The sequence below is a fragment of the Musca autumnalis genome, unplaced genomic scaffold (assembly GCF_047663935.1).
Source record: "Musca autumnalis isolate F117 unplaced genomic scaffold, ASM4766393v1 scaffold_3, whole genome shotgun sequence".
Classification (NCBI taxonomy): domain Eukaryota; kingdom Metazoa; phylum Arthropoda; class Insecta; order Diptera; family Muscidae; genus Musca; species Musca autumnalis.
The window spans coordinates 28,015,665-28,034,710 of record NW_027411866.1 but is presented as its reverse complement, the minus strand read 5'-3'; the positions used below and the strand labels follow the sequence as shown (position 1 = coordinate 28,034,710).

Sequence of the window (19,046 nt, the reverse complement as noted above, 5' to 3'; positions counted from 1 at the left end):
ATTCTAACATCTTTTGTTCTAGGGAAGGTTTTTGTCCGCGTGAAACTCTAAACATGCTTGATCTTGAACAGATATTTAGCACTGATATTTGGACAGCGGTTTACAAAATATGGTACAAGTTGTAATTTAATATTTTTTTAATAATTTTTTATTAAATTGAGAAGTCAAATTTTAATCGCCATCTTAAAAAGAGTTTTTCTCCAAACAAGCTTTTTTGAGATGTGTCACTCTTTGAGTGAATGGGCGATATGATGTCTTTGAATACGAATAGCGTTCAGCAACTGTTGTTAGAATTTAACAAATGGGTGCCTTTTTTCGCACATTTTCGCACTTCCAAGTTTTATTTTTGGTACTGCGTAAATTTATTGATTAGCCTGTCTTTCAAAACTGACAGTTGTTTGGAAAGAAAATGCCTCATAAAATACGTTTGTAATTTTAAAATTTATATTTATTTACAAAATAATAATAAAACAAAAAATTAAAAAATAACAATACTAAAATTAAATTAGTTATTTTGCGTTTCAATATTTTAGAATAAAGAAAAAACTTATTAAAAATATTACTGCTATTATTATTGTATTTCAATTTCAAAACTTAAAATTACACAAAAATTGTTTATACCAAAGGAAAAGATTAGTAGCCATTAGCTTAAAATAGTTCTGTTTTTTTTTTTTATTAAGAATAAACTGAGAGAGGGATTTAACATGGATTTTGTTTATATATTTCACCTATTTTAGTTAAATTAAATTTGTCATTATTTTAGTTTTTTTTTTGTAGGTTTGTTTTGTTATTACTAATGATGTTGTTGCTATAATAGTTTTTGTTTAGAATTTACGATTATGTAAAATAATTGAGCAGCGTACATTTGACAGTTGTACAATCGGGCAGTGAGGTGAATAAGTAACATGACAATTTATAATCATAGATAAATTCACACGTGGGGAAACTAAATGCAAAAATAAAAACAAAAATATGTGGATTAAAAATAATTACGATTAGTGCTTGTCAAAATTGAGTACATACCTTATTGTAAAGAACCAAGTACATTTGAAATTGCATAGAATGCCATAGGGCTTCTTCAATTGTTCCTTCTTATTTACAATGGTATTTTGCAGATTATAGCCATCGTAACGACGCCAACAGTGATTCAAATCTCCTGAAATTGGAATAAAAGATTATTAGTAGAGGAAAGTTTTAAAAAAGACTCTGTTACATTAAACTGTATCACCATTTTGAATACAGGGGCTACTAGATAACTTTCTTGCCTAGGCAATACTACGTGCTGCCAGGCGCCACTTGACATTTCCATTGGAAAGTTTGATATAAGTTTTTGTAAAAAGGTATTCAATACAGTTTGACTTACGACCAAATGTTGCGCCGTTTACAGTGACTTAAAAAAATCAATTTGCCAAAAATGGAATTTACTTGTGAACATTTTCGTCCCATCAACTTTCTACGTGGATTACCACAGCAAGAGTACATCGATGAAATTAAATCTTTGTAGGGCGATGATGCTTCATCTTATAGTGTGTTGAAAAATGCAATGGCTACGCTTCAGGAGACATTTAATAGATCGTCACAGGTGACGAATCATGGAACTATGCGTATGAGCCCGAGACACAACGACAAATCCAACGAAAGTTGTTCATGAAATAAGCACTACGAAGCAAATGGTCGCAAAACTGGCGACTATACGGCTTGTGGAACGTAGGACTGTTATGTCTGAATGTTACACTACAATTTGTTTGCCTGATGTCTTCGGAGAAATTCGGAAAACAAACAAGAAAAGGCGAATCATTGTGCACCATGACAATGCGGCCTCTCCACTTCGATTAAAACCAGCGCTTTTCCGACAGGCCAAAACTTGGAGTTGATGGGTCACCCGCCGTACAGCCCTGACTTGACAACCAACGACTTTTTATTCCCACATATCAAGCAAAAAGGCGTTGCCAACGATTTTCTTCTCCAGAACATGATGTTGAAGGATTAAAAAAAGTGCTTCAACTATTGGTTTCTTCTTCTTTATTGCCAAATCCGTTATCCGGATAGAAGCGATCATACAATATTTTATAAATATGTTGAAGTAGCACCATCGTTTGCCGGAGACTGAGGGTCGCGCATTTTGTCAGTCGGCTTTGTCGATAGATATATGTATACCCTCAGCCAATGTGAAGTGAAACTTTTACCTACGGACAGATCGAATGTATTTACGGTTTCTTCAGAATTTTGTGGCCCTTTTTTGACATTTGAACTTGCCGACCAAAAAGGTGGATTAGGAATTAACTGCACTAAGACGCAAATGTTGAACTTTTGTGGGGGAGGTACCCTTAGGGAGGACCGCTATGGGCATGTTATTGAAATTTTTTAAATATTGGGAGAAGTACCGGAAGTTTTGGACCGGTATTGCCCCCTGTTGGAGCAGATTATTTTATGTATTTTTATTTATTTGTGTTGTAATTCATGTTGCATTTATTGGGTCTTTTGTTTTTTAATTTAATTTAAAATTATTTAAATTTAACTTTTTATACGGCCCACCTTAATGTTAATTTTGTTCGTCCCACCCTAATGTGCAGGTACGGGTTTGTCCGTTTTTGCAAAGGGGTCATTTTTATGTTGTTTTGTGCTGTGTTCGTCTAAGCGAGGACCAACAACAACATTGCCTACATGGTTTAGGCATTTGTATGTTATTCGTCTTCTTCGTTCGTTCTGTGTTTTGAAGGGCAACAACAACACTGTTGCTAGATCTAGTTCTGCTTGTATGCTTGTTACATACATAGCAATAACTGTGGCCCTTTATCTTGTTTTCGTTTATGTTTTGTTTTGTGCGAATTTCTTTGTTGATCGTTTGTTTTTGCACATTTCTTCTTGTTTCAATTTTATATGTTCCCTTTTGTTTTGTAGCCCAAGAAGGGATTAGAAAATAAGAAAGTAGCCAGTTGACATTTAACCGGCATATTAGACCGACAATAAATCGAAGCTTTTTAAATTGAAAATAAAACAAGTGTTTTTATTTAATTCGTGTTCGGGAGCAAAATAAATCTTTCTGTCATACATTTTGGCGACCGTGACAGGACGGTCAGTGATAAAATTAAAGTAAATTAATTATTAAAAATAATTAATTGAACATTGTTTCTCAAAGTGAATTGCATTTTCGGTTCTCGTTGTTGTTGCTCTACAGACTCGCTGTGGCAACAAATCAAATCGTTTTGGACACTTTGTTTACAACATTTCGTCGATTGATTTTAATCGCTGCCGTCGCTCATAATTCCTTTGTATTTTGAAAAGAATAAACATTATTCTTTAAAACAGAAAGATAGTTTTTGTGGCTCGGAAAAAAAAATTGGTGTTACGCAATCGCGTTTGGTGACACATACACAAACAATAATAGTCGTTCGTGCAAAGTTTTGGAAATCCACACATACATACAAATATTCGTGTTGTGATTGATATTAGAAATCAACACATTTACATTTTAACCACCATATTGAGTGAGAACTTTCGATTTTTGGCGCTTTATTTTTAAAATAGAAGCTAATTTCTCTTCTTAAATTTGCTTGTTTTTATTGTGTTGCTCTCAAAATGCCTAAAGACGGTGTTGAATTTGTGGAAGAGAATGCTAGTAGCTCTGAACTAGCTTCTCTTAAATTGCAACGTAGCTCAATAAAGAAAAACATTGCCAACATTCAAAAGAAAGTGGAAAAAGATGGCTCGAAAATGGATTCGACCATTTTAGCATGTCGACTTGAAATTTTAGAATCGTATTTCAAACAGTTATGCGATGTACAATCTAAAATCGAAGCAATTAATGCTAGTGACAATGGTCGTACTGAATTAGAAGAAGCATTTATAGTGGCAAAAGCAAAAATAATGAAATTGTTAAAGAAAAGTCGTGGCTCAGAATCTGCGGAAATGAATTTAATGAATGCTTCCATGGCTTCTGGTTCAAGTAGTTCTCGATTACCTTCGTTAAAGCTGCCCAAATTCGATGGTAAATACAGTGAATATAAACGATTCATTACTGCATTTAATAATATGGTGAATGATAACCCAGCAATCAGTTTAATCGAAAAATTTAATTATCTGCTAAATTGTCTATCGGGACCAGCCTTAGCCGTCGTCGAACCGTTTCAAGTTTGTGAAGAAAACTATGAAAAGGCTTTAAATAGACTTGAAGAACGTTACGATAACAAAGTTCTCATATTTTTGGAACATATAGAGTCGTTGTTCAACGTTCCAAAAATGCAGAAAAGTGATAGTGTTTCTCTGCGTCATCTAATTGATACGGTTTCTGCAGTTCGTGGTTCATTGTTATCTCTCGGTTCAGAAGCAGATGTTATGAATGCAATTTTAGTGCATATGGTGTTATCGAAATTGGACAGTGATACAAAAGAGAACTATGATGAAAAACAAGACTTCAAATCGTTGCCCTCATGGGACTTGTGTTACGAACTTTTAAGTCGTCGTTGTCAGTTTCTCGAAAGCCATAGAAAGAGAACTGAAGTTACTGAAAAAGTGGTTGTAAATAAACCTAAACCAAATACTAGATTCAATCGGTCGGCTCATACTTTTGTCAACTCAAATTCGAATTGTTGTTACTGTAACTCGAGTGAACATAATATATCAACTTGCTCGTCGTTCGCAAACATTGTCGTCTCAGAACGTTTTAATTTCGTAAAACGTAGTGGACATTGCATCGACTGTCTTCGAAAAGGTCATATGGTGTCCAAATGTTCCTCAAAATCTCGATGCAGAGTTTGCAATTCTGCACATCATACGCTTTTGCATATCTACAGTAACCCAGAACAACCTACAACATCGAATTCGAATAACAACTCACCACAACCATCAACCAGCTCAAATCCAGTGTCGTTCGTGGCTCGTTCATTCAAACGAGCGATAATTCCAACAGCAGTGATTTTGATGAAGGATAATTGTGGCACATTTCATACGGTAAGAGCTCTGTTAGATTCTTGTTCTGAATTGAATTTCATTTCGGAGGAAACAGCAAAAAGGCTGAAGCTCAAATTTAGACCATTTTCTCAAGAAATATCGGGAATTGGAGAAGTTCGGACAGCAATCAAATTTTCTGTCGATGCGACCATTAAATCCAGAAGTAGTCCGTTCCAGTGGTCCTCTAATTTCGCAGTGACAAAAACTATTTCGTCTCGTCAGCCTGGAGAATTTCTCAATACTTCACAATGGAAGATTCCTCAAAATATAGAATTGGCAGATCCGTTGTTCTATAAGCCACAACGTATCGATGTGCTCTTAAGTGCTGAGGTTTTTTTTGATTTGTTGTTGGATGGTCGAATTTCATTGGGAAATGGTCTACCGTGTCTCACAAATACTGTTTTCGGCTGGATAGTTGGTGGTTCGTCGCCCAGTCGTCCTAATTCGACATCGTTGACTTGCAATTTGACTGTAAGTACACTTGAAGATCAAAATATGGATGATTTATTGAAAAGATTCTGGGAAGTTGAGGAGTACTCGAAGTCTCCTGCAACCTTTACTGAAGAAGAACAAGCATGTGAAGAACATTTTCTCCAAAATAGTCGTTTTGATTCGGATGGAAGAGTAGTAGTTCGCCTTCCATTCAAGAAATCGCCTAGTTATCTTGGTAACACATTCGAAATGGCTCGTAGACGTTTTTTGTCGCTCGAAAGACGGCTTGAACGTGATCAAACTTTGAAATCGATGTATGAAGAATTCATGCAAGAATATGTGTCGCTCGGGCACATGTCGCTCTACACCAAATCGTTGAATAGTTCACACTATATTATACCACATCATTGTGTCCTCAAACCTCAAAGTAGCTCTACAAAGCTCCGAGTAGTATTTGATGCATCGGCTCGTAGTTCGTCGAATCATTCCTTGAATGATATATTGATGGTCGGTCCAACAATTCAACAAGATTTGATCACCACATTATTCTCTTTTCGTTTGCACAAATACGCTCTCACTGCAGATATTTCGAAGATGTATCGGCAGTTTCGAATTGATGATCAAGATAGAAGATTTCAACTCGTTTTGTGGAGAACAAATAAAAATGATGAACTTCAGGTATTCCAATTGAACACAGTAACTTATGGCTTATCGGCCGCCCCATTTTTGGCAATTCGTAGTTTGTTTCTCATTGCAGATAGATACAAAACATCTCATCCTAGTGGTTCGGAGGTCTTACGAAAAGATCTTTACGTCGATGATGTACTTACTGGCGCCGATAATATCGAAGCTCTAGCCCTCAAGAGGGACGAGCTAATACAAATTTTGAAATGGCATGGTATGGAATTGGCCAAGTGGAACAATAACCATGCGTCGCTCACGTCGAATGATGATACAGAAATCGTCATTAAAACATCGGACAACGACATTACCAAAACTTTAGGTATGTCCTGGAAACCTCAGCAAGATGTCTTCCTTTATCGTTTCGAGTTGCCCGATGTCAGAAGTCCTACAAAAAGATCTATTTTGTCGCTCGTATCCAAGATTTACGATTTGCTTGGAATTCTGAGTCCCATCATCATTCGTTGTAAGATTTTGCTGCAAGAATTATGGGTTCAGAACATTGGATGGGATGATCCACTCAATGATCATCTCAAGGCTTTGTGGTTCCAAATAAAAGATGACTTGTCGTTCATTCACCAAGTAGAAGTTCCACGATATGTTCTCACTTCGCCTGATCGGCTTGGTGAAATCCATGGTTTCGCAGATGCTTCTCAACGTGCCTATGGTTGTTGCATCTATTATCGTGTCTCGGAGAATGGTATGTACAAATCAACATTACTTATTGCCAAATCGAAAGTAGCTCCCATCAAAGCCCAATCTCTACCTCGTCTCGAATTGTGTGCTGCCGTTTTGCTTAGTGAAACGTGGCTCAAAATCAAACCAAAAATAGAAAATTTCGTTTCGTCGTTGCACTTTTGGACAGATTCCAAAATTGTCCTTCAGTGGCTCAAACTTCATTCGTCGACTTTGAATTGTTTTGTTGCAAATCGTATCTCAAAACTCCAAGAAGATACAAGAAATGTATTTTGGAGACATGTTCCGACGAAAAGTAACCCAGCTGACATCGTATCTCGAGGCTGTTCTGCTCAAGAGCTCTCAAATACAATTTGGTTTCGTGGTCCATCGTTTCTTCAAGAAGATGTTTCGAATTGGCCTGGTACAGAAGAAGAATTCACTCTTGATGTCCCAGAACGTAGAAAAGCTGCAGTCTTCAAAGCCACAACCTGTGGAAAGAATGTCATTTCGGACATTCTCGATAAGCATTCTTCATATTATAAAGTAATTCGAATAATCGCTTATGTTTTTCGTATTTCCAACAGGTGCCCAGTAGATCGTTCGTTGAAGCCCATTGATGTCGTTCATGTACCTCCATCTGAACTTGAAGATGCGTTTTGGAAAACAGTTTCGCTTGTGCAGCAATCTTGTTATGCTTCTGATCTTCAGGCACTGGAAAAAGGCAACGTCGTTCAACCGTCGCTACAAAAATTGACTCCATTTTTGCATAAAATGGAAATTGGAACAAAAGAAACTAACATACTTAGAGTTGGCGGACGTCTAGCAAACGCTGAAATCCCTCTTGATGCTCGTTTTCCTGCCTTGTTGCCCAAAGATCATCGTTTCGTTATGTTGTATGTTGAATATTTACATCGTATACATCTACATGCAGGCCCAAAGGTGTTGTTGGGTATATTGCGTCAAAAGATTTGGATCGTAAACGCCAGAGAAGTTGTCCGAAAAGTCGTTCGGAAGTGCGTACATTGTTTCCATTACAAGCCAAAATTGTTGGGGCAAATTATGGGAAATTTGCCAATAGATCGTCTTCGAGCTCAACGTCCATTTCTGGTGACTGGAGTTGACTTTTGTGGCCCTTTCATGACGTCATACCGAATACGTGGAAAGTCGCCCTACAAAACATACATCGCCGTTTTCGTTTGTTTCAGTTCCAAAGCAACCCATTTGGAACTCGTTTCGGATTTGTCAGCAAACAACTTTATACTGTGTCTCAAGCGATTTGTCGGAAGACGTGGTATTCCCCAGAAAATATACTGTGACAACGCTACCAATTTCGTTGGAGCCCACAATAAGCTCAAAGAACTAAAGGAATCGTTTTTCAAAGATGAAGTTGTCCAAAAGATGAAGTCTGTTTGCTGCCAAATGGGTCTTGAATTCAATTTCATACCCCCTCGTGCCCCACACTTCGGCGGATTGTGGGAGGCAGCTGTAAAATCTACAAAATCGTTGCTCGTTAAGAATGTATCTCAGGCACATCTCACATTTGAAGAGCTACAAACGCTCATTGTTGAAATTGAAGCTATTCTTAACTCTCGGCCAATAGCTCCCTTATCAGATGACCCTAATGATGGCGAAGCCTTAACCCCTGGTCATCTTTTAATTGGTTGTTCGATGGTGACAGTACCCGAACCGGCTCTAGATGTCACCAAACCATCGTTACTTACACGATGGCAACAAATATCATATATGAAACAACAGTTCTGGAAACTGTGGTCCAGAGATTATCTCTTGTCGCTCCAACAACGCTCCAAGTGGTTTAAAGAAGAAGAAAATGTCGTAGAAGGCCAACTAGTAGTCGTCCATGAAGACAACACACCCCCTCAACAGTGGCTCCTGGCAAGAATTACCAAATGTATTCCAGGTCGTGATGGCAAAATACGAGTTGTGGAACTAAAAACTAAGAATGGATGCAGTTGCCGCCCAATCCATAAAATATCTCCATTACCACAAGATGATTGAACCCTTCATGCTTCAACGGGCGGAGGATGTTGGAGCAGATTATTTTATGTATTTTTATTTATTTGTGTTGTAATTCATGTTGCATTTATTGGGTCTTTTGTTTTTTAATTTAATTTAAAATTATTTAAATTTAACTTTTTATACGGCCCACCTTAATGTTAATTTTGTTCGTCCCACCCTAATGTGCAGGTACGGGTTTGTCCGTTTTTGCAAAGGGGTCATTTTTATGTTGTTTTGTGCTGTGTTCGTCTAAGCGAGGACCAACAACAACATTGCCTACATGGTTTAGGCATTTGTATGTTATTCGTCTTCTTCGTTCGTTCTGTGTTTTGAAGGGCAACAACAACACTGTTGCTAGATCTAGTTCTGCTTGTATGCTTGTTACATACATAGCAATAACTGTGGCCCTTTATCTTGTTTTCGTTTATGTTTTGTTTTGTGCGAATTTCTTTGTTGATCGTTTGTTTTTGCACATTTCTTCTTGTTTCAATTTTATATGTTCCCTTTTGTTTTGTAGCCCAAGAAGGGATTAGAAAATAAGAAAGTAGCCAGTTGACATTTAACCGGCATATTAGACCGACAATAAATCGAAGCTTTTTAAATTGAAAATAAAACAAGTGTTTTTATTTAATTCGTGTTCGGGAGCAAAATAAATCTTTCTGTCATACACCCCCAAAAAACTACGTTTGGATATAATATGAAGAAGACCAAATGTTGGACCAAATCGGTTGAACAGTTCGAGAGTTATCGTGCTCTCCGACCGCCACATACAGTGGCGGCCATATAATTAAGAACGACATCGTATTAAAAAGTATTTGACTTGCTACGTTCCAAATATTTGAATATTTATATGGAACAAAATTTGTAAATAAAGTACAGGGTAAGCACTTTCAAATAAAGCCAAAACATGTTTTACTTCTCCCTAGTTTATACGAAAGAAACCACGATTTATTAAAATAGTCATAAATCGACCTGGTCACATAATTAAGAACGATATAAGTAAAGGTTACTTTAAGGTAATTTTCATACACAATATGTGAATATATCGTTATGTATTTTAGAAATCGGTTACTTTGATTCATTTTTAGTATCAAATGTCCTTCAATGGTACATATTATTGAGTCTAAGTTTGATAATTAGAGCATACCTAAGGTTTTCCAAAATTTGCCCATAATTTGACGAATTTATTTTATTTTTGGGATTTAAAGCCACAGTTTTGGCTTCCTCTCAATTCCCTCGATGACGCTCTGAACGATACCCTGTGATTGTCGTTCCATAATCGGTGCTTATTTACCCTTAAATTGGCTTTTATCCCACTTGTTTGAGTCCTTTACGAGGGAATTGTCTGGGAAATAGTTTCGTAAGAGCCATTTCCACCTTATAAAGCGGTAGGATTTTTGTCTGCAGATAGTATACAGGAAATAAAAAAATAATAACGTCTATACAAAAATTGGAGGAATTCCACACCGAATATAACATTTATTAACATAATGTTTTGAATGCTAGATTTCCACAATAATTTTGTGTATGTTCATCAGACATTAGTTTGTACAAAAATTGTATTTTTCATACATAAAAATTATTGATTTGACTGGTTTTGATATTAATATGAGCTTCATTGATTAAAACGTCTTACATAACTATGCCTACCACACCCACAAAGACATTGTGCAATGAAGGCTTTCAAATTATTAAACCTTTCATTTTTGTTCGGTGTACCGTTAGGCCAATTTTTTGTACAAAACGAAATTATGTTTTTATTTCCTATCTACTACCTGCAGACAACAGTCCCACCGATTTATAAGGTGGAAATGGCTCATACGACACTATTTCCCAGATAATTCCCTCGTAAAGGACTCAAAGAAGTGGGGTAAAAAACAAATTTAAGGGTAAATAAGCGCCGACTATGGAACGACAATCACATTGTATCGTTCAGAGCGTCATCGAGGGAATGAGAGGAAGCCAAAACTGTGGCTTTAAATCCCAAAAATAAAATAAATTCGTCAAATTATGGGCAAATTTTGGAAAACCTTAGGTATGCTCTAATTATCAAACTTAGACTCAATAATATGTACCATTGAAGGACATTTGATACTAAAAATGAATCAAAGTAACCGATTTCTAAAATACATAACGATATATTCACATATTGTGTATGAAAAATTACCTTAAAGTAACCTTTACTTATATCGTTCTTAATTATGTGACCAGGTCGATTTATGACTATTTTTAATAAATCGTGGTTTCTTTCGTATAAACTAGGGAGAAGTAAAACATGTTTTGGCTTTATTTGAAAGTGCTTACCCTGTACTTTATTTACAAATTTTGTTCCATATAAATATTTAAATATTTGGAACGTAGCAAGTCAAATACTTTTTAATACGATGTCGTTCTTAATTATATGGCCGCCACTGTATGGTGACATAGAGTTTTTTACACCTTTCGGACTGTTCTCCCAAGAAATATGGAGTTGCCCCTGAAAAATTTAAAGGCAGCGCTAAGCTTTTGTCACGAAAGCACAAATAAATGGGAAAATCCCCATTGTTGTTGTAAAAAACAAAACAAAATGCATTTGAAAGAAGAAAAGTTCGAGGACATCGAAGCCGCTCCACATCCGATATGTCTGAGGAGACTTTACCAAAGTCGAAACATGCATGTCACATAGTGGTGGGTGTGTGGGTTCGAATCGTCGTCGGCTTCCTTTTTCACTTGCATTATTCATTGATCATCAAGCTCGATTCCAGTGAGAAATTCATTAAAAATTAAAAATCAAAGTTCTTCGAGTGCAGGTCTTAAAGTGAAATTATCCAAAAATTTGTGTGGGATGTACCCGAAGGACAGGACAAATATATGTAGTTCATATTCGAACCTGATCTATATCTGGTAGATATTATAGGATGTGTAAAGTATGGCGTAAAATCGGTTACTCCCATCAAGAATTATCGTGCGCACAATTTTTCCGAATATTTTTTGAACTTTTGTGGGGTAGGTACCTGAAGGAGTTGACCGATATGCCTAATCTTCGGACTTAAACTAAGTTTGCACAAAATATTAGAAAGATCAAATTGTGGACCGAATCGGCAGATCCGTTCGAGAGTTATCTTGCGCTCCAACCACTACACACGGTGTCATAGGGTTTTTTTGTTTGTAAGTTTCTGGCTATTTTGTCAGGAAGTATGGACTTGCCCCTGATGAAACTTATACCATTATATGGGGGACAGTAAATACAAGTTGCTACATCAAAAATCAAAGCGATTCGTGAACAGGTCCTAAACTGAACTTTTCCGAAATTTTGTGTGGGAGGTATCCGAAGGAGTGGACCGATTGAGTCCATATTGGAACCTCATCTAAGTCTGGTAGAAATTTGACGATGTGCAAAGTATGGACCAAATCGAACATTTCCGAGCTTTTTTGGAGGAGTTACTGGTAGAAGCGGACAGATATAACCCATCTTCGAATTTAAACTAAGTTTGGACAAAATATTATGATAGCCAAATTTTACACCGTATCGGTTGATCCGTTTGAGAATTATCGTGCGCACGACAGACACACAGACGGACGGACATGGTTAAATTATGTCCAAATTGTCTGAAACACATTTCGTCCAAACATAGGTTAGGTTAGATTGAGAAGAGGCGTGATTCAAGATCACCACATGTCCTTAAAAGAAAAGACATACACTTAAGCCAGAAGAGGCCTGTTGTGTACTCTAATTTTATGTGTACTGGAAGTTGTTGTTGTTTGTTTAAATTTTTTTTCTTTATTAAGAAGTTCCGTCCCATTAATGTAGTCCCTCAAGTTTTTGAACCCGATGTCCTTGATATGGTCGAGTCCTGTAATTATGTCGTTTCCCATTAGTTGAGTTCTCAAGCTTGTGAAAGGCTGGCAGTGGCCGAGATAGTGTAGGTAGCTCCCTGGCATGTTTTGCTAAGGAGTTTGCTACTACGTTTCCCGTAATCCCTATGTACCCTGGTACCCATATAATGTTTACCGAGCCATAATGGGAATAGTTCCAAACATACTTGTGGTCTAAACCATTATTTCGATGAGGCACATTTTGCCCGTGTGAAGGTGTATATACCATCGATAGCATAAATGCTGAGGGTATAAAAAAGCAACGGTGGTGATCCTCAAAAAAACAACGATGGAAGAAGAGAAACAGAAACAATTAAAAAATCGTCAAGTTCGGTCGAGCCAAACTTTGTGATACCCTCCATCAGAGAGTATTTCGACCATGGATTATGTCAGAAAATGTATCTAAAATTGTTTTCAATCGGGCGGTACCTTTTTGTGGGACTATATCAAAATGCGGGCCTATGTTGACAATTTTCGGGGAGGGGCTATAGCAAAAGATGGGCCTATGTTGACAATTTTTGATAACTCAAATAAAAAATAGCTTAAATCCACAGTATTGGCGGAAATCGGGAGGTACCGTTATATGCGGGCTGTACCAACTCATGGACCTATTTTAAAAATTGTTGATGGAGAATTTTGTGACCACTGGGAATCTTAAATGTAAAATTCGATAAAAAAAAACGCAGCTAAAATTGTCAAAGCCCCTAAAACCGGGAGGTTATATCAATATATGGACCTATGTTGACAGTTTTTGGTGGGAGAATTTTAGTGACTACAGGGAACCTCAAATGCCTAATAACAGGCGGTTCGGTCATAAAATTTAGCTAACACCTACAATCGGGAGGTAAATTGGTGCTACACCAAAACATGGATCTATCTTGAAGATTTTTGGTGGGTATTACGGGTATTTCAAAAAAAAAAAAAAAATATTAATTTTATTAATTAAAGTGTCCCTAGGGGGAGCCTGTAACCCCTATAGGGCGCGTCCCCAGGTGGCGGATAGGGGAATGCTTCCCAGATATGGGTGGTAGGACGGAAATCAAATACGTCCGCGGACCAACAGGTAGCTGCGTCTGTCTTACAATAAGCGGCAGCAAACGGCGTCTGTACTCCATTGGAGCGGCTGAATATGTAGATGGAAAACTTTAAACCCTTCAGAAGGAAACGGGAAACCACTGAAGTAATTTTCCTTGAAAATCATACAAATGAATAACACATCGCAGAAATGAATAGCCCTCAGTCTCCGGCGAAAGGAGGGTGCTAAGAATCCCCGGAGGTAAAACAAAACAAAAACTAAATATTGGGAACATGGAATGTAAGAAGCCTATATGAAACTAATCTGTGTACATAGAAAAAGGCGTGGGTATTATAATGAAGAATCATATAGCTAATTGCGAAGCTGGATATGTCCCAATGTCTGAAAGAACAATGTTGGTAAAAATAAATGGAAAACCAATAAACATGAATATAATTCAAGTCTATGCGCCCACATGTGATGGGAAGTTCAGATGAAGTTGAACAATTTTACGACGAAATAGGAAAACTTTTGAAAATGACAAAACCCCACGAATTAACCATCATACAGGGTGATTTCAATGCCAAAGTTGGCAATGAACATGTAACTGGCGTCACAGGAAAGCATGGATTGGGGGAGAGAAACGAAAGGGGAAATAGACTTGTACAGTTCTGCCAAGAACACAACTTTGTAATATCAAATACACTATTTCAACTCCATCCAAGAAGATTATATACATGGAAATCCCCACGGGACCATATAAATAATGTGGTTCGTAATCAAATAGATTATATTCTGATTAACAGACGTTTTAGCTCCTGTATAACAAAATGCTCTACATATCCTGGAGCGGATATACCATCAGATCACAACCTTCTTATGGCAAATGTTCGGACAAAGCTGGCAACAATTAGACGTAAAAAGAATGTACCGAAACCCGATATCAATAAATTAAGCAATCCCATAATTAGACGAGCAGTTGCGGATACTATTAACTCCGACCTCAGAATAATCCAGCAAGATGGTATAGAAACGGTATGGAATGATGTTAAGGATATTATCAAAAATACTATGAGAAATACTTTAAAAAAGGATCCAGCCCCAAAATATGAAGAGTGGATGACTGATGAAATCAGAGAACTTCGATTAGAACGGAAAAAATTCAAAAACGTAAACTTTGAAAGATATTGGGAAGTCAATAAAGAAATAAGAATCGCAACGCGCATCGCTAAAAATGAACAAATCAAACGTAAATGTGAAGAAATTGAAGCCCTGCAAACACTCCACGACGACTTTAATTTGCACAAAAAGCTGAAAGAAACAGCCGGAATATACAGAAGAAAACCGCCAAATATACTCTTTGACGATAACAACCAACCCGTTTTTGAAATCTCAAAAACAAAAGCAAGTATGGAAGGAATACATATCAAAATTGTTTACAGATCAGAACAGATCAGACTATAATCGCAATGAAAATTCCCTTGAAAAGCGAAAATCCTATTACCAAAGAAGAAGTCGTCTATGCAATAAAACCCTGAAGGACAGAAAAGCTGTGGGACCAGACGAAATTCCCGCTGAATTGCTCAAATTAATAGATGAAAATAATATACAACTGTTTGTGAAACTCTTCAACGATATATACGACACAGGACAATATCCACGAGATTGGCTGAAATCTACATTTGTTCCCATACCAAAGAAAGCAAACGCCAGGAATTGCAACGATTATAGAATAATTAGTCTAATGAGTCACGCCTTAAAAATTTTTTTACGTATTATTCACAAAAGAATATACACTAAATGTGAAGCAGCAATGGGAGAAACCCAATTTGGATTAAGGAGGGAATGGGAACCCGGGAAGCACTGCTTGGTGTTCAAGTGCTCATCCAGAAGTGTCGCGATGTCCAAAAAGACATATTTATTTGTTTCGTGGACTACGAAAAGGCATTTGACACAGTTCGACACGACAAACTGGTTGAAATTTTAACATCAATAGGTATTGAACCCAAAGAACTAAGATGCATAAAAAATCTTTACTGGAACCAGACAGCATCAGTAGAAGTATCCGGTGAAACATCCGATGAAATAACAATATCCAAAGATGTTCGACAGGGGTGTATACTCTCACCATTATTATTTAATATATATGCGGAACAGATTTTTCGAGAGTGTGTAGAAGGAATAAAAATACATGGGCAATTCATTAACAATATACGATACGCTGATGACACCATGATATCAACGAAACAAGTAATTCGTACGGATTACATATTAATCTCAATAAGACAAAATTTATGATCATTAGTAAAAGTAACAATGTTTACGACTCCTCACTAAAAATCAGTGAATCAGAAATAGAGAGAGTAAAATCGTATAAATACTTGGGAGTGCAATTAAATGAGCAATGGGAGTCTTCTAAAGAAATAAGATGTCATGTCGGATAGAAATGGCGAGAGAAGCGTTTCTCAAGTACAGAAAAGTACTAAACAGCCACGACATCAATATTGAACTTAAAAAACGGTTTATCAAATGCTATGTATGGTCAGTTCTATTATACGGTGCTGAAACATGGACTGTAAAATCAGCAGACGAGAAGAAACTGGAAGCTTTGAAATGTGGACATACCGACGTGTGCTCAAAATTCCATGGACCGATCGAGTGTCAAATACCGAAGTCTTAAGAAGAATTAATGAACAACGACAGTTAATGAAAACCATCAAAACCCGAAAAATTTCTTATTTGGGACATTTGATGAGGAACAATAAATATAAGATACTGCAGATAATTCTCAAATCTCAAGTTGAAGGAAGACGTTGTAGAGGTCGAAGAGAACTGTCCTGGCTAAAAAATATTCAAGACTGGACCGGATACCGTGATGAACTCAGTCTTCTTACAGCAGCTAAAAACAGACAACTATCGCTTTCCACATAAAATAAATATTTCCAATAAGAATGTAACAAAATGTATGATCGCTTAACATCCGAACAACGGATATGCAAATAAAGAAGAATAAAGTGTCCATCCGTCTGTGGAAATCACTCTAGCGTCCTAACGGATTAAGAAGGTGGATGAAATTTTGGTTAAAAGAAAAGGAAAGGAAGAAAACCCCCCTTCGATTGTACATGTGAATGTATTGAGAAAATGATTCCTAGACAAGACACTAGGGTGACTTGATAAAGAAAAATACTTCAATAAATAATTCATAATTACAAATTTATAAAAATGTTTGTATAAATAGAAGTTACCAAAATCAGCCTTTGTCTTCTAGCCATTAACATTCAAATACGCCTGATGATTTATTTCTAACAAAAATTGTTTATATGGGCCCACGTTTTGATATAGCCCCCATAGATCGTTAGCTCTCGATTTTCAGCATTTTAAATGTTTTATCCCCATTATATCATCGAAGAAGTTGAAATTTGGCATTTAGTCTTCTTTCGGGCTACAAAACTTTCTCCCAGAATTTTGCCGGTATAGAATGTTAAGTCAAATTTTCGGTATTTTCAAAGGTTCTAGCGTCAACCGATCGCCATTAAATTTCATTTATAAGGTTTTTGAATCAAATGAAAAAATGTAGGGGGTAGTAAATCCAAAAAAAGAAATTTGTTTTTTTTTGGGTCACTCTAATATACACATAGAATCACTTTCTAATCAAAGTACAGGTCGCATTTATTGTCCGATTCAAATAAAAATTGCAATACTGACCTAATTTTTAAGATATATATTAAGATATAAATATTTTTTTTTTCAATTTTTTGAAAGTGACAAGTGTAGGTAGCCCCTTAAACCGAAACGAACTCAAGTGTTTATGAAGAGGGAAGCAACGGTGATGAAGGAAGCATCCCTGGAACTGCCTTTCGTTAAGTGACACCATGGAGCTATCGTGTTAGGTGTTGGGAATCCCTCGCCTCCGATTCTCACTGATAATCTAAAAAAATTAAATTTCCAATTTCCGTTAGAAAGAACCAAAACTTACTTTTTATATGGCCACCACGTTCACTGTGATGATAATCGCGTCCCTCCAGCGGACTACCGTGTCCATTTGTGGCCTCTACACCGAAACTGCTAACACCACTGGGACTATTGCGGGAACCTCTGGCCAGACGGGCAATGCCACCACCATAGAACAGGAAATACCATAAAATTGCTGAGCAAATCACAAAAATTAGTGTCATTAATCGTGCCATAATGAATAGCTAGCGAACGGAAAACTATTTTCACACAAACACACACACACACCCAGACACAGATACACACACGGCAGGTGGTAAATTGTTTAGAAGAGGCTGTTCTAAATAGGCTTTTGTAATATGCTTGCGTTTTATTTGATTCCCTCGATCTTTAAGCCTCAAAATATTTTTCTTTCTTTTCACTTCACTTCGTAAGATCGAACACCCTACGCGATTTTCTACAACGTCGTAACACAAAGTGTTTAAGCCCAACGATAGATGTCCCCGAACTGAAAACATGATCACGGCGGCAAAAAAAATCCATCCATCCATGTGCAGATATTCGTAGATGATGATCATGATCAGCATCGTCAACATCATCACAGCTAAATTCCAAACAGAGAGAGAGAGAGTGAGCGTAAAGCGTACAGAATTCAATATGCGACACTAGATGGGTGCTTGGATGAATGGTTGAATGGGTGGTGATAATGTAGATTTTGATTTCAATACTCATCAGCTATGCTGTTGATGCTGGCCGTTGATGTTTCAACTACCAGGGGTTGTTGTAACCGTAACGATTTTATGAACGATTTGTTGCTGATTCCGTTTGTGAGTGTGTGGATGTGTGTGCGCTTTTGTTTGACGTTACACTGTCGCCGTTGATGATGATAAATTTTAAACTTGATTTTGTATTTCATTTGTTTCAATTGAAATGAAAAGGGAAAACAGTATCAGCTTTTGCACTGTGGACTGAGGGAGGAAAAAAACTGGCTACAGGCCACTCAATAGCATGGTGTCAGTTGGCTATATAGCTTTATCGCCTATTAATATTATGATTATTTAACGAAATAACTTTGGTGCTGTCCAGCAATCACAAGGTTTGCTGTTCGATTCCCCAGGCCAGACCAACATCAAATTTTCACCGGTGGCAAAATAGCCCTCAGTGTAATGTTGGCGACATTTCCGGAGTATTTCAGCCTTGTAAAACTTTCCTACAAGCGGTGTCGTAAGACACACCGTTCGCACTCGGCGATTAACAGTAGATCCCATATCATTGAGCTTGTATGTATCGGGGTGCATTTATTGATATAAGAGAAGTCACCACTGTCCCTTCGGAGATGTATGTATGTGCAAAAATTTTATGTAACTTGAACTGGAACAAAGCTTAGAGAAAATTGTACAATATGCAAAGTTTGGGTACTTCTTTCGAAATAGCTCGTGCCCCCCAATCTTCTTAGTTTCTGGTTGTA

General features: G+C 37.0%; 1 protein-coding gene across 2 annotated transcripts; it reads right to left on the bottom strand.

Moving 5' to 3' along the window:
• Positions 1 to 521: 521 nt before the first annotated feature.
• On the bottom strand, positions 522 to 18,124 carry LOC141397635 (uncharacterized). 2 transcript variants are annotated; one of them, XM_073974187.1, is made up of 4 exons: positions 18,028 to 18,124; positions 17,604 to 17,774; positions 1,024 to 1,156; positions 522 to 946 (listed from the first exon to the last, which is right to left on the bottom strand). In XM_073974187.1, the coding sequence occupies exons 1-4, from the start codon at positions 18,119 to 18,121 to the stop codon at positions 838 to 840; spliced, it is 507 nt and encodes a 168-aa protein (XP_073830288.1). In that variant the 5' UTR covers positions 18,122 to 18,124; the 3' UTR covers positions 522 to 837. The 2 variants fall into 2 exon arrangements, with proteins under 2 accessions (XP_073830288.1, XP_073830289.1); XM_073974188.1 differs by having other exon boundaries at positions 524 to 946; positions 17,604 to 18,107.
• Between the last annotated feature and the right edge of the window lie 922 nt (positions 18,125 to 19,046).

What these genes read in the sequence shown, in the direction of transcription:
- LOC141397635 (XM_073974187.1), bottom strand. Translation starts at nt 18,121, where the DNA reads ATGGATTTTTTTTGCCGCCGTGATCATGTTTTCAGTTCGGGGACATCT. An exon ending in ACGTGGTGGCCATATAAAAA is followed by an intron (nt 1,157 to 17,603) that starts GTAAGTTTTGGT and finishes TTCCAATTTCAG; the next exon opens with GAGATTTGAATCACTGTTGG. An exon ending in ACTTGGTTCTTTACAATAAG is followed by an intron (nt 947 to 1,023) that starts GTATGTACTCAA and finishes TTTTGCATTTAG; the next exon opens with TTTCCCCACGTGTGAATTTA.